General features: G+C 37.7%; 1 protein-coding gene across 5 annotated transcripts in view; it reads left to right on the forward strand.

Annotated features, from left to right (window-relative positions):
• ppfia2 (PTPRF interacting protein alpha 2) overlaps positions 1-13,738 on the forward strand; it is a gene marked incomplete at both ends in the record, with an annotated part of 150,434 nt that overhangs the window by 104,305 nt on the left and 32,391 nt on the right. For all 5 annotated transcript variants that reach the window (XM_083885936.1, XM_083885935.1, XM_083885937.1 and 2 more), the window contains 5 exons: positions 802-1,042; positions 3,123-3,152; positions 4,498-4,628; positions 4,782-4,957; positions 5,077-5,167. In XM_083885936.1, the coding sequence (XP_083742062.1) occupies positions 802-1,042; positions 3,123-3,152; positions 4,498-4,628; positions 4,782-4,957; positions 5,077-5,167 (669 nt within the window). The remainder of the gene's footprint in view (positions 1-801; positions 1,043-3,122; positions 3,153-4,497; positions 4,629-4,781; positions 4,958-5,076; positions 5,168-13,738) is intronic.

Consider the following 13,738-nt stretch of genomic DNA (forward strand, 5'->3'; position numbering starts at 1 on the left):
GGAACATCCTTGAAAAGTCCTTAAAAACTAATTTGAAAGTTTCAGTCCTTGAATTTGATATTAGGGACTTGGTCTTTGATAAACCCTTGAAAGGTAATGTAAAAGTCCTGGAAAGGCCCTTGAAAAGTAATTTAAAGTCCTTGAAAAGTCCTTGAATTTGATTTTTCAGAATTGCTCCTGGAAACTCCTTGAAAAGTAATTTGAAAGGTCCTTGAAAAGTCCTTGAATTTTATTTTAGGGAATTGCTCCTGGAAACTACTTGAAAAGCCCTTAAAGTAATTTTAAAGTCCTTGAAAGGTCCTTGAATTTGATTTTTAGGGAATTGGTCCCAGAAAGTCCTTAAAAAGTAATTTAAAAGTTTCAGTCCTTGAATTTGATATTAGGGAATTGGTCCTGGAAAGTCCTTGAAAGGTAAATTGAAAGGTCCTTGAAAAGTCCTTGAATTTTATTTTAGGGAATTGCTCCTGGAAACTACTTGAAAAGCCCTTAAAGTAATTTTAAAGTCCTTGAAAGGTCCTTGAATTTGATTTTTAGGGAATTGGTCCCAGAAAGTCCTTAAAAAGTAATTTAAAAGTTTCAGTCCTTGAATTTTATTGTAAGGAATTGGTCCTGGAAAGTCCTGGAAAATTATTTTGGAAAAGGAGGCGTAAGAAGATAAATCTTATATTAACACTCAACAAAAACCTGTGAAATTCACTTTGGGTAAAACGGGAATAGCGGCCATGTGCCTAGATAGGTTGCGGTGAAAGGACACGTTGAAAGCACACAGGAGCTGATATTGAACACTGTCTTGTCTTCCAGGCTCATACAGGAGGAGAAGGAGTCGACGGAGCTGCGCGCCGAGGAGATCGAGAACCGCGTGGCTAGCGTTAGCCTCGAGGGCCTTAACCTAGCGCGCATGCATCACCACGGCGCCTCCATCACCGCCTCGGCCACCGCCTCCTCGCTCGCCTCCTCTTCCCCGCCCAGCGGACACTCCACGCCCAAACTGGACCCGCGCAGTCCGGCCCGAGACATGGAGCGCATGGGCGTCATGACACTGGTGCGTTCACGCAAAGAGATTTTTTTTATAATTGCGACTATTTTTGACTGAATTTGAGGCTAATGCTAATTTTTTATTATCTTATTTAAAATGATTATTGGCAAAAATGGCAGTAGAAAGACTCACAATTTCTTAGTGCTGGGCACATCAATTACTTGAAAAGTAATTTAAAAGTCATTGAAAAGTCCATGAAAATCACTGTAAAAGTCCTTGAAAGGTCCTTGAATTTGATTTGGGGGAATTGGTCAGTGAAAAGTCCTTGAAAATGTATTTAAAAGTCCTTGAAAAGTCCATGAAAATCACTGTAAAAGTCCTTGAAAGGTCTTTGAAAAGTCTTTGGATTTGATTCTAAGGACTAGGTCCTTGAAAAGTGATGGAAAAGTTCTTGAAAGGTCCTTGAATTTGATTTGGGGGAATTGGTCAGTGAAAAGTCCTTGAAAAGTAACGTAAAATTCCTCGAAAGGTCCTTGAATTTTATTTGATGGAATAGGTCCTGGAAGGTTACTGAAAATTCCTTGAAAAGTAATTTTAAAATCCTTGAAAAGTCCTTGAATTTGATTTTAGGGGCTTGGTCCTTGAAAAGTCATTGAAAAGTAATGTGAAAGTCCTTGAAAGGTCCTTGAATTAGGTTTGGGGGAATTGGTCCGGGAAAGTCCTTGAAAAGTAATTTTAAAATCCTTGAAAGGTCCTTGAAAAGTCCTCGAATTTGATTTTAAGGGACTTGGTCCTTGAAAAGTCATTGAAAAGTAATGTGAAAGACCTTGAAAGGTCCTTGAATTTGATTTTGGGGAATTGGTCCAGGAAAGTCCTTGAAAAGTAATTTCAAAGTCCTTGAAAGGTCTTTGAAAAGTCCTTGAATTTGATTCTAGGGACTTGGTCATTGAATTTGATTTTGTGGAATTGGTCCTGGAAAGTCACTGAAAATTCCTTGAAAAGTAATTTTTAAAATCCTTGAAAAGTCCTCGAATTGGATTTTAAGGGACTTGGTCCTTGAAAAGTCATTGAAAAGTAATGTGAAAGTCCTTGAAAGGTCCTTGAATTTGATTTTGGGGAATTGGTCCAGGAAAGTCCTTGAAAAGTAATTTCAAAGTCCTTGAAAGGTCTTTGAAAAGTCCTTGAATTTGATTCTAGGGACTTGGTCATTGAATTTGATTTTGGGGATTTGGTCCGGGAAAGTCCTGGTAAAGCCCTTGAAAAGTAATTTTAAAATCCTTGAAAGGTCCTAGAAAAGTCCTTAAAAAGTCCTTACGTGCTGCGACGCGGGAGTCCAGGCACCGGTTACCAGTTAGCTACGTTAGCTCCTTTAGCGCCGTTTGTGCATGAATCTTTCCGGTCTGTCGTTATAGAAACGCGTCATGTGTTAACGTTGACGCCATTAACAACAATTTTTTTTGTGTGTTTGTACTTTCAAGGACATAATTCAGACATTCTACCATTTCTATAATGTAAAAACAAGATGAATTTTGCTATTATGTCACCACACGTGGATTTTTTGACGACTCATGCGTTAGCGTTAGCGTTAGCTGCCGTGGTCACGTGACCCAGGCGTCAGTCAAAGGCTTAGAATCGTTAATAATAATATTCTGTCCGTCACATTTCACTTCCTGAGGCTTAAACACAACCAGACGAGCTAAAAATATCCACACTCCCACAATGCACTGCAGCAGTCGGGTGTTATTTTTAATCCATGAGTCAAGGATCCTTTTTTTTTTGTTATTGATCGGTCACATGATTGTTTACCAATCTGTGTTGATGTTAGCATTGATTTTCTGGTGTTAGCTTAAAGCTCATGAGCTGCTGTTGAGCACGAAGAGAAAATAAGAGATTTTGAGTTTGAGTTTTGTCAATAAACTTCAAAATATTAAGGATTATTTTTAAGGTAAAATTAGCTTAGCACGATATTTAGAGGCCTGATTCAAAGTTCAAATGATATATTCTGTTTATGAAATAAATACGATTGTGACTGTTGTGACATTCTTCATTTTGTGTCATATTTACACAAATATGGAGACGACATTTGTTCATTTATTACCGACACGTTCAATGTTTTAACTCGTATTTATTGTCTTTGTTCCAACAGCCCAGCGATTTGAGGAAACACAGGAGAAAGGTACGTCCATTTAATTTTAATGTCGTTAAACGCAGTGTTAATTTCCAAACTGCTTTGTTTAAGTAGCATGTGTGCTACTAGCAGACGTTTAGCTAGCATATATGTTTAGGCTGTTCACTCTTTTCTCACAACTTTTTATTTTGTCCAACCTTTCAGGAAGTTATTTTTTTCATTACTAGCTAGCTGCATCTGTTGCCTCGTTAGCTGTTTGGTTCAGTTAGTGTTAGCTGTGTTTGGGTGAGCTAGCGTTAGTTATTTGGTTGAGCTAGTTTTACCTGGGTTTGGGTGAGCTAGTTTTAGCTGTTTGGGTGAGCTAGTTTCAGCTGTTTGGTTGAGCTAGTAGCTGTTTATGTGAGCTAGTGTTAGCTAGTTGGATGAGCTAGTTTTAACTGTTTGGGTGAGCTAGTTTTAGCTGTTTGGGTGAGCTAGTTTTAACTGTTTGGGTGAGGTAGTTTCAGCTGTTTGGTTGAGCTAGTAGCTGTTTATGTGAGCTACTGTTAGCTAGTTGGGTGAGCTAGTGTTAGCTGTTTGGGTGAGTGAGTGTTAACTGTTTAGGTGAGCTAGTTTTAACTGTGTTTGAGTGAGCTAGTGCTAGATGTTTTGGTGAGCTAGTATTAACTGTTTGGGTGAGCTAGTGTTAGCTGTTTGGAGGAGCTAGTGTTAACTGTGTTTGGTTTAGTTAGTTTTAGCTGTGTTTGGGTGAGCTAGTTTTACCTGGGTTTGGGTGAGCTAGTTTTAGCTGTTTGGGTGAGCTAGTTTTAGCTGTTTTGGTGAGCTAGTTTTAACTGTTTGGGTGGCTAGTGTTTAGCTGTTTGGATGAGCTATTGTTTACTGTGTTTGGGTGAGCTAGTGTTAGCTGTTTTCGTTGAGCTAGTTTTAGCTGTTTGGGTGAGCTAGTTTTAACTGTTTTGGTGAGCTAGTTTTAACTGTTTAGGTGGCTAGTGTTTAGCTGTTTGGATGAGCTAGTGTTTACTGTGTTTGGGTGAGCTAGTGTTAGCTGTTTGGGTGAGCGAGTGTTAGCTGTTTGGGTGAGCTAGTGTTTGCTGTGTTTGGGAGAGCTAGTGTTAGCTATCTGGGTGAGCTAGTGTTTACTGTGTTTGGGTGAGCTAGTGTTAGCTGTTTTGTTGAGCTACTGTTAGCTGTTTGGGTGAGCTAGTGTTTGCTGTGTTTGGGAGAGCTAGTGTTAGCTATCTGGGTGAGCTAGTGTTTACTGTGTTTGGGTGAGCTAGTGTTAGCTGTTTTGTTGAGCTACTGTTAGCTGTTTGGGTGAGCTAGTGTTTACTGTGTTTGGGAGAGCTAATGTTAACTGTTTGGGTGAGCTAATGTTAGCATCCTTGTGTCTCAGATAGCAGCGGTGGAAGATGACGGTCGCGAGGACAAGGCCACCATCAAGTGTGAGACGTCGCCGCCTGCGACGCCGCGCACCGTCCGGATGACGCACACGCTGCCGGCCTCCTCGCACAACGACTCACGAGGGTACGCGTTTCAAGCTAATATATTAGCAAATGTGTTTTAGCCGCGATTATACACTAACATATTTTTTGCTAGTATTTTCATTTTCTGCCTGGAAACCAGCTACGTTAGCTCCTGTCGCTAAGTTTATTGTCGTTTCCCTTGCGCGCGGGTCAGGATGGCGGCGTCCCTGGAGGCCGAGGCCTTGAGCAGCGTCGCCAGCAGCCAAGACTCGCTGCACAAGCAGCCGAAGAAGAAGGGCATCAAGTCGTCCATCGGGCGGCTTTTCGGCAAGAAGGAGAAAGGTCGAATGGCGCACATGGCGCACCGGCACGTCATGGTGGATCCGCAAGGTGAGCGATACGCGGAAGTTGTTCTGGATCTCGCGATGATAGCATTGGATTAGCGCTCAGAATCGGTCTTGACTGACCGTGACTGATTCATACGCTCTTTCCACGACTTCCGTTGCTAGCTACCCTGATGGACGCCGACATGGCGGGCCAGGAAATCGGCGTGAGCAAGCTGGGGACGCAGGCCGAGAAGGACCGCCGGTTGAAAAAGAAGTAAGCTTTAATACTTTGATACTAAAGACGACAGAACAGTCATTTCAGCCTGGCAGTCGTTTGATAAACACAAAACAACAACAACAGCGTCGCGTTAGCTTCAAGAACTGTGTTTCTACGGCTTCGGCTGCACGTTTGCAGGATCGATACGAGCAGCACAAGCTGGATTAGTGTCCGGGATTAGAGATCGCACACGCAAGCCAAAGTCGGACGATTGATCCGCGCAATTAATCTCGCAAAGCTAATTTGCCAATTTGGACGCGGTAGGCGACCACGGTACGATAATTCACTGCCAGGTTGGGTGTGTTCTCCTCGGGTCTTTCAACAGGAAGTGTGTGTGTGTGTGTGTGTGTGTGCATTTGCCATGCCCCTGTGTCAAATGATGGACGTCATTTTGCTCGAAAGTGCACATCGAGTTGTCGTCGTGACGGGAAAATAACGAGTCGGTTTCTATCGTAGATAGTTTGTGGAGGGTTTTTTTGTATGTCTGACAAAACAAAAAATGTCTCGTTACTGAGTTCTTCATCGCAGTGTCGGGATTAAGGCCACGCCCACCTTCTTGCATCTTGGCTCCGCCTCCTCCTCCTCCTCCTCCTCCTCTGCATGCTCATTAAGTTGCCTGCTCTTGTGTTTTTTTTTCCATTTCAGCATCTTGATCGATACGTAAAAAACCCGCCGTGGTTCTCGTTGTCGTTTAAACTTTGAAGCATTTGAATGTAACGGGGGGAGGTGGGCGGGGCAAGGGGGGCGGGGTCTTGCTGGTGTGTTTTTTTCCCTCGGTGCATTTACCCCCAACCCCCCTCCCCCCCCCCCCATTTCCTCTGCTGCACGAGATGTGGTCAGGACTGCATTGTAGAAGACGACGTGATTTTCTGGTCTACAGATGCCTCCTGTTGACGAATGCCCTCCATTGTGAAAGTGTGTGTGTGTGTGTGAGGCTGCGTCCACACTACTTTGTTTATCATTAAAATATAAATGATAAACGTTATCAAGCTACACTACACAAGGCAGAGTTTAAAGGAAAATTTAAACAGTGAGCCGACTTTAGTCTCAAAAACAAAAAGTATCTCAGATTGACTCAAAATTTACCATCATAAAAGTCGGCATCGTCCTGAACAAGAATCTGTCGAAAATATTTGCAAACCTCTTACGGTATAATTTAAATGAATTTTTGAAATTCAGGAAATGATCCATTTGCCCTGATGCACTTTGACAGTGAGCTGACTTTCTTCTCGAAAACAAAAAGTATCTCGGAATGACTTGAAATTTACCATCATAATAGTCGGCATCGCCCTGAACAAGGATCAGTTGAAAATATTTGCAAAACTCCTAAGGAATAATTTTAATGAATTTTTGAAATTCAGGAAATCCTCCATTTGTCCTGATGCACTTTGACAGTGAGCTGACTTTCTTCAACAAAAACAAAAAGTATTTTGGAATGACTTGAAATTTACCATCATAATAGTCAGCATCACCCTGAACAAGGATCCGTTGAAAATATTTGCAAACCTTTTAAGGAATTTTTTTTATGAATTTTTGAAAATCAGGAAATGATCCATTTGCCCTGATGCACTTTGACAGTGAGCTGACTTTCTTCTCGAAAACAAAAAGTATCTCGGAATTACTTGAAATTTACCATCATAATAGTCGGCATCGCCCTGAACAAGGATCCGTTGAAAATATTTGCAAACCTCTTACGGAATAATTTAAATGAATTTTTGAAAATCATGAAATGATCCATTTGTCCTGATGCACTTTGACAGTGAGCTGACTTTCTTCAACAAAAACAAAAAGTATCTCGGAATGACTTGAAATTTACCATCATAATAGTCGGCATCGCCCTGAACAAGGATCCGTTGAAAATATTTGCAAACCTCTTACGGAATAATTTAAATGAATTTTTGAAATTCAGGAAATGATCCATTTACCCTGATGCACTTTGACAGTGAGCTGACTTTCTTCTCGAAAACAAAAAGTATCTCGGAATTACTTGAAATTTACCATCATAATAGTCGGCATCGTCCTGAACAAGGATCGGTAGAAAATATTTGCAAATCTCTTAAGGAATAATTTTTATGAATTTTTGAAAATCATGAAATGATCCATTTGCCCTGATGCACTTTGACAGTGAGCTGACTTTCTTCAAAAAAAACAAAAAGTATCTCTGAATGACTTGAAATTTACCATCATAATAGTCGGCATCGCCCTGAACAAGGATCCGTTGAAAATATTTGCAAATCTCTAAAGGAATAATTTTAATGAATTTTTGAAAATCATGAAATGATCCATTTGTCCTGATGCACTTTGACAGTGAGCTGACTTTCTTCAAAAAAAACAAAAAGTATCTCAGAATTACTTGAAATTTACCATCATAATAGTCGGCATTGCCCTGAACAAGGATCCGTTGAAAATATTTGCAAATCTCTTAAGGAATAATTTTAATGAATTTTTGAAAATCATAAAATGATCCATTTGTCCTGATGCACTTTGACAGTGAGCTGACTTTCTTCAAAAAAATCAAAAAGTATCTCGGAATGACTTGAAATTTACCGTCATAGTAGCCGACATCGCCCTGAACAAGGATCCGTTGAAAATATTTGCAAACCTTTTAAGGAATTTTTTTTATGAATTTTTGAAAATCAGGAAATGATCCATTTGCCCTGATGCACTTTGACAGTGAGCTGACTTTCTTCTCGAAAACAAAAAGTATCTCGGAATTACTTGAAATTTACCATCACAATAGTCGGCATCGTCCTGAACAAGGATCGGTAGAAAATATTTGCAAACCTCTTACGGAATAATTTAAATGAATTTTTGAAATTCAGGAAATGATCCATTTGCCCTGATGCACTTTGACAGTGAGCTGACTTTCTTCAAAAAAAACAAAAAGTATCTCTGAATGACTTGAAATTTACCATCACAATAGTTGGCATCGTCCTGAACAAGGATCGGTAGAAAATATTTGCAAATCTCTTAAGGACTAATTTTTATGAATTTTTGAAAATCATGAAATGATCCATTTGCCCTGATGCACTTTGACAGTGAGCTGACTTTCTTCTCGAAAACAAAAAGTATCTCGGAATTACTTGAAATTTACCATCATAATAGTCGGCATCGCCCTGGACAAGGATCCGTTGAAAATATTTGCAAATCTCTTAAGGAATAATTTTAATGAATTTTTGAAAATCATGAAATGATCCATTTGTCCTGATGCACTTTGACAGTGAGCTGACTTTCTTCAAAAAAACCAAAAAGTATCTCGGAATGACTTGAAATTTACCATCATAATAGTCGGCATCGCCCTGAACAAGGATCCGTTGAAAATATTTGCAAACCTTTTAAGGAATTTTTTTTATGAATTTTTGAAAATCAGGAAATGATCCATTTGCCCTGATGCACTTTGACAGTGAGCTGACTTTCTTCTCGAAAACAAAAAGTATCTCGGAATGACTTGAAATTTACCATCATAATAGTCGGCATCGCCCTGAACAAGGATCCGTTGAAAATATTTGCAAATCTCTAAAGGAATAATTTTAATGAATTTTTGAAAATCATGAAATGATCCATTTGCCCTGATGCACTTTGACAGTGAGCTGACTTTCTTCAAAAAAAACAAAAAGTATCTCGGAATGACTTGAAATTTACCATCACAATAGTCGGCATCGTCCTGAACAAGGATCGGTAGAAAATATTTGCAAATCTCTTAAGGAACAATTTTTATGAATTTTTGAAAATCATGAAATGATCCATTTGTCCTGATGCACTTTGACAGTGAGCTGACTTTCTTCAAAAAAACCAAAAAGTATCTCGGAATGACTTGAAATTTACCATTATAATAGTCGGCATCGCCCTGAACAAGGATCTGTTGAAAATATTTGCAAATCTGCTAAAGAATAATTTTAACACATTTTTGAAATTCAGGAAATGATCCTATTGCCCTGATGCACTTTGACAGTGAGCTGACTTTCTTCTCAAAAACAAAAAGTATCTCTGAATGACTTGAAATTTACCATCATAATAGTCGGCATCGCCCTGAACAAGGATCCGTTGAAAATATTTGCAAACCTTTTAAGGAATTTTTTTAATGAATTTTTGAAAATCAGGAAATGATCCATTTGCCCTGATGCACTTTGACAGTGAGCTGACTTTCTTCAAAAAAAACAAAAAGTATCTCGGAATTACTTGAAATTTACCATCATAATAGTCGGCATCGCCCTGAACAAGGATCCGTTGAAAATATTTGCAAATCTCTAAAGGAATAATTTTAATGAATTTTTGAAAATCATGAAATGATCCATTTGTCCTGATGCACTTTGACAGTGAGCTGACTTTCTTCAAAAAAAACAAAAAGTATCTCTGAATGACTTGAAATTTACCATCACAATAGTCGGCATCGTCCTGAACAAGGATCGGTAGAAAATATTTGCAAATCTCTTAAGGAATAATTTTTATGAATTTTTGAAAATCATGAAATGATCCATTTGTCCTGATGCACTTTGACAGTGAGCTGACTTTCTTCAAAAAAAACAAAAAGTATCTCGGAATGACTTGAAATTTACCATCATAATAGTCGGCATCGCCCTGAACAAGGATCCGTTGAAAATATTTGCAAACCTTTTAAGGAATTTTTTTTATGAATTTTTGAAAATCAGGAAATGATCCATTTGCCCTGATGCACTTTGACAGTGAGCTGACTTTCTTCTCGAAAACAAAAAGTATCTCGGAATTACTTGAAATTTACCATCATAATAGTCGGCATCGCCCTGAACAAGGATCCATTGAAAATATTTGCAAATCTCTTAAGGAATAATTTTAATGAATTTTTGAAAATCATGAAATGATCCATTTGCCCTGATGCACTTTGACAGTGAGCTGACTTTCTTCTCGAAAACAAAAAGTATCTCGGAATGACTTGAAATTTACCATCATAATAGTCGGCATCGTCATGAACAAGGATCGGTAGAAAATATTTGCAAACCTCTTACGGAATAATTTAAATGAATTTTTGAAATTCAGGAAATGATCCATTTGCCCTGATGCACTTTGACAGTGAGCTGACTTTCTTCTCGAAAACAAAAAGTATCTCGGAATTACTTGAAATTTACCATCATAATAGTCGGCATCGCCCTGAACAAGGATCCGTTGAAAATATTTGCAAACCTTTTAAGGAATTTTTTTTATGAATTTTTGAAAATCATGAAATGATCCATTTGTCCTGATGCACTTTGACAGTGAGCTGACTTTCTTCAAAAAAAACAAAAAGTATCTCGGAATGACTTGAAATTTACCGTCATAGTAGCCGGCATCGCCCTGAACAAGGATCCGTTGAAAATATTTGCAAACCTTTTAAGGAATTTTTTTTATGAATTTTTGAAAATCAGGAAATGATCCATTTGCCCTGATGCACTTTGACAGTGAGCTGACTTTCTTCTCGAAAACAAAAAGTATCTCGGAATTACTTGAAATTTACCATCATAATAGTCGGCATCGCCCTGAACAAGGATCCGTTGAAAATATTTGCAAACCTTTTAAGGAATTTTTTTTATGAATTTTTGAAAATCAGGAAATGATCCATTTGCCCTGATGCACTTTGACAGTGAGCTGACTTTCTTCTCGAAAACAAAAAGTATCTCGGAATGACTTGAAATTTACCATCACAATAGTCGGCATCGTCCTGAACAAGGATCGGTAGAAAATATTTGCAAATCTCTTAAGGAATAATTTTTATGAATTTTTGAAAATCATGAAATGATCCATTTGCCCTGATGCACTTTGACAGTGAGCTGACTTTCTTCAAAAAAAACAAAAAGTATCTCGGAATTACTTGAAATTTACCATCATAATAGTCGGCATCACCCTGAACAAGGATCCGTTGAAAATATTTGCAAATCTCTAAAGGAATAATTTTAATGAATTTTGGAAAATCATGAAATGATCCATTTGTCCTGATGCACTTTGACAGTGAGCTGACTTTCTTCAAAAAAAACAAAAAGTATCTCGGAATGACTTGAAATTTACCATCATAATAGTCGGCATCGCCCTGAACAAGGATCCGTTAAAAATATTTGCAAATCTCTTAAGGAATAATTTTAATGAATTTTTGAAAATCATGAAATGATCCATTTGTCCTGATGCACTTTGACAGTGAGCTGACTTTCTTCAAAAAAAACAAAAAGTATCTCGGAATTACTTGAAATTTACCATCATAATAGTCGGCATCGCCCTGAACAAGGATCCGTTGAAAATATTTGCAAATCTCTAAAGGAATAATTTTAATGAATTTTTGAAAATCATGAAATGATCCATTTGTCCTGATGCACTTTGACAGTGAGCTGACTTTCTTCAAAAAAACCAAAAAGTATCTCGGAATGACTTGAAATTTACCGTCATAGTAGCCGGCATCGCCCTGAACAAGGATCCGTTGAAAATATTTGCAAACCTTTTAAGGAATTTTTTTTATGAATTTTTGAAAATCAGGAAATGATCCATTTGCCCTGATGCACTTTGACAGTGAGCTGACTTTCTTCTCGAAAACAAAAAGTATCTCGGAATTACTTGAAATTTACCATCATAATAGTCGGCATCGCCCTGAACAAGGATCCGTTGAAAATATTTGCAAACCTTTTAAGGAATTTTTTTTATGAATTTTTGAAAATCAGGAAATGATCCATTTGCCCTGATGCACTTTGACAGTGAGCTGACTTTCTTCTCGAAAACAAAAAGTATCTCGGAATGACTTGAAATTTACCATCACAATAGTCGGCATCGTCCTGAACAAGGATCGGTAGAAAATATTTGCAAATCTCTTAAGGAATAATTTTTATGAATTTTTGAAAATCATGAAATGATCCATTTGCCCTGATGCACTTTGACAGTGAGCTGACTTTCTTCAAAAAAAACAAAAAGTATCTCGGAATTACTTGAAATTTACCATCATAATAGTCGGCATCACCCTGAACAAGGATCCGTTGAAAATATTTGCAAATCTCTAAAGGAATAATTTTAATGAATTTTGGAAAATCATGAAATGATCCATTTGTCCTGATGCACTTTGACAGTGAGCTGACTTTCTTCAAAAAAAACAAAAAGTATCTCGGAATGACTTGAAATTTACCATCATAATAGTCGGCATCGCCCTGAACAAGGATCCGTTAAAAATATTTGCAAATCTCTTAAGGAATAATTTTAATGAATTTTTGAAAATCATGAAATGATCCATTTGTCCTGATGCACTTTGACAGTGAGCTGACTTTCTTCAAAAAAAACAAAAAGTATCTCGGAATTACTTGAAATTTACCATCATAATAGTCGGCATCGCCCTGAACAAGGATCCGTTGAAAATATTTGCAAATCTCTAAAGGAATAATTTTAATGAATTTTTGAAAATCATGAAATGATCCATTTGTCCTGATGCACTTTGACAGTGAGCTGACTTTCTTCAAAAAAACCAAAAAGTATCTCGGAATGACTTGAAATTTACCGTCATAGTAGCCGGCATCGCCCTGAACAAGGATCCGTTGAAAATATTTGCAAACCTTTTAAGGAATTTTTTTTATGAATTTTTGAAAATCAGGAAATGATCCATTTGCCCTGATGCACTTTGACAGTGAGCTGACTTTCTTCAAAAAAAACAAAAAGTATCTCGGAATGACTTGAAATTTACCATCATAATAGTCGGCATCGCCCTGAACAAGGATCTGTTGAAAATATTTGCAAATCTGCTAAAGAATAATTTTAACACATTTTTGAAATTCAGGAAATGATCCATTTGCCCTGATGCACTTTGACAGTGAGCTGACTTTCTTCTCGAAAACAAAAAGTATCTCGGAATTACTTGAAATTTACCATCATAATAGTCGGCATCGCCCTGAACAAGGATCCGTTGAAAATATTTGCAAATCTCTTAAGGAATAATTTTAATGAATTTTTGAAAATCATGAAATGATCCATTTGTCCTGATGCACTTTGACAGTGAGCTGACTTTCTTCAAAAAAAACCAAAAAGTATCTCTGAATGACTTGAAATTTACCATCATAATAGTCGGCATCGTCCTGAACAAGGATCGGTAGAAAATATTTGCAAACCTCTTACGGAATAATTTAAATGAATTTTTGAAATTCAGGAAATGATCCATTTGCCCTGATGCACTGTGACAGTGAGCTGACTTTCTTCAAAAAAAACAAAAAGTATCTCGGAATGACTTGAAATTTACCATTATAATAGTCGGCATCGCCCTGAACAAGGATCTGTTGAAAATATTTGCAAATCTGCTAAAGAATAATTTTAACACATTTTTGAAATTCAGGAAATGATCCATTTGCCCTGATGCACTTTGACAGTGAGCTGACTTTCTTCTTGAAAACAAAAAGTATCTCGGAACGACTTAAATTTATGATAATAGGAGTCGGCATCGTCCTGAACAAGGATCAGTTGAAAATATTTGCAAACTTCTTAAGAAATAATTTTTACGAATTTTTGAAATTCATGAAATGATCCATTTGCCCTGATGCACTTTGACAGTGAGCTGACTTTCTTCTCGAAAACAAAAAGTATCTCGGAATGACTTGAAAT

This window comes from Microchirus variegatus, assembly GCF_963457635.1.
Source record: "Microchirus variegatus genome assembly, chromosome: 2".
Classification (NCBI taxonomy): domain Eukaryota; kingdom Metazoa; phylum Chordata; class Actinopteri; order Pleuronectiformes; family Soleidae; genus Microchirus; species Microchirus variegatus.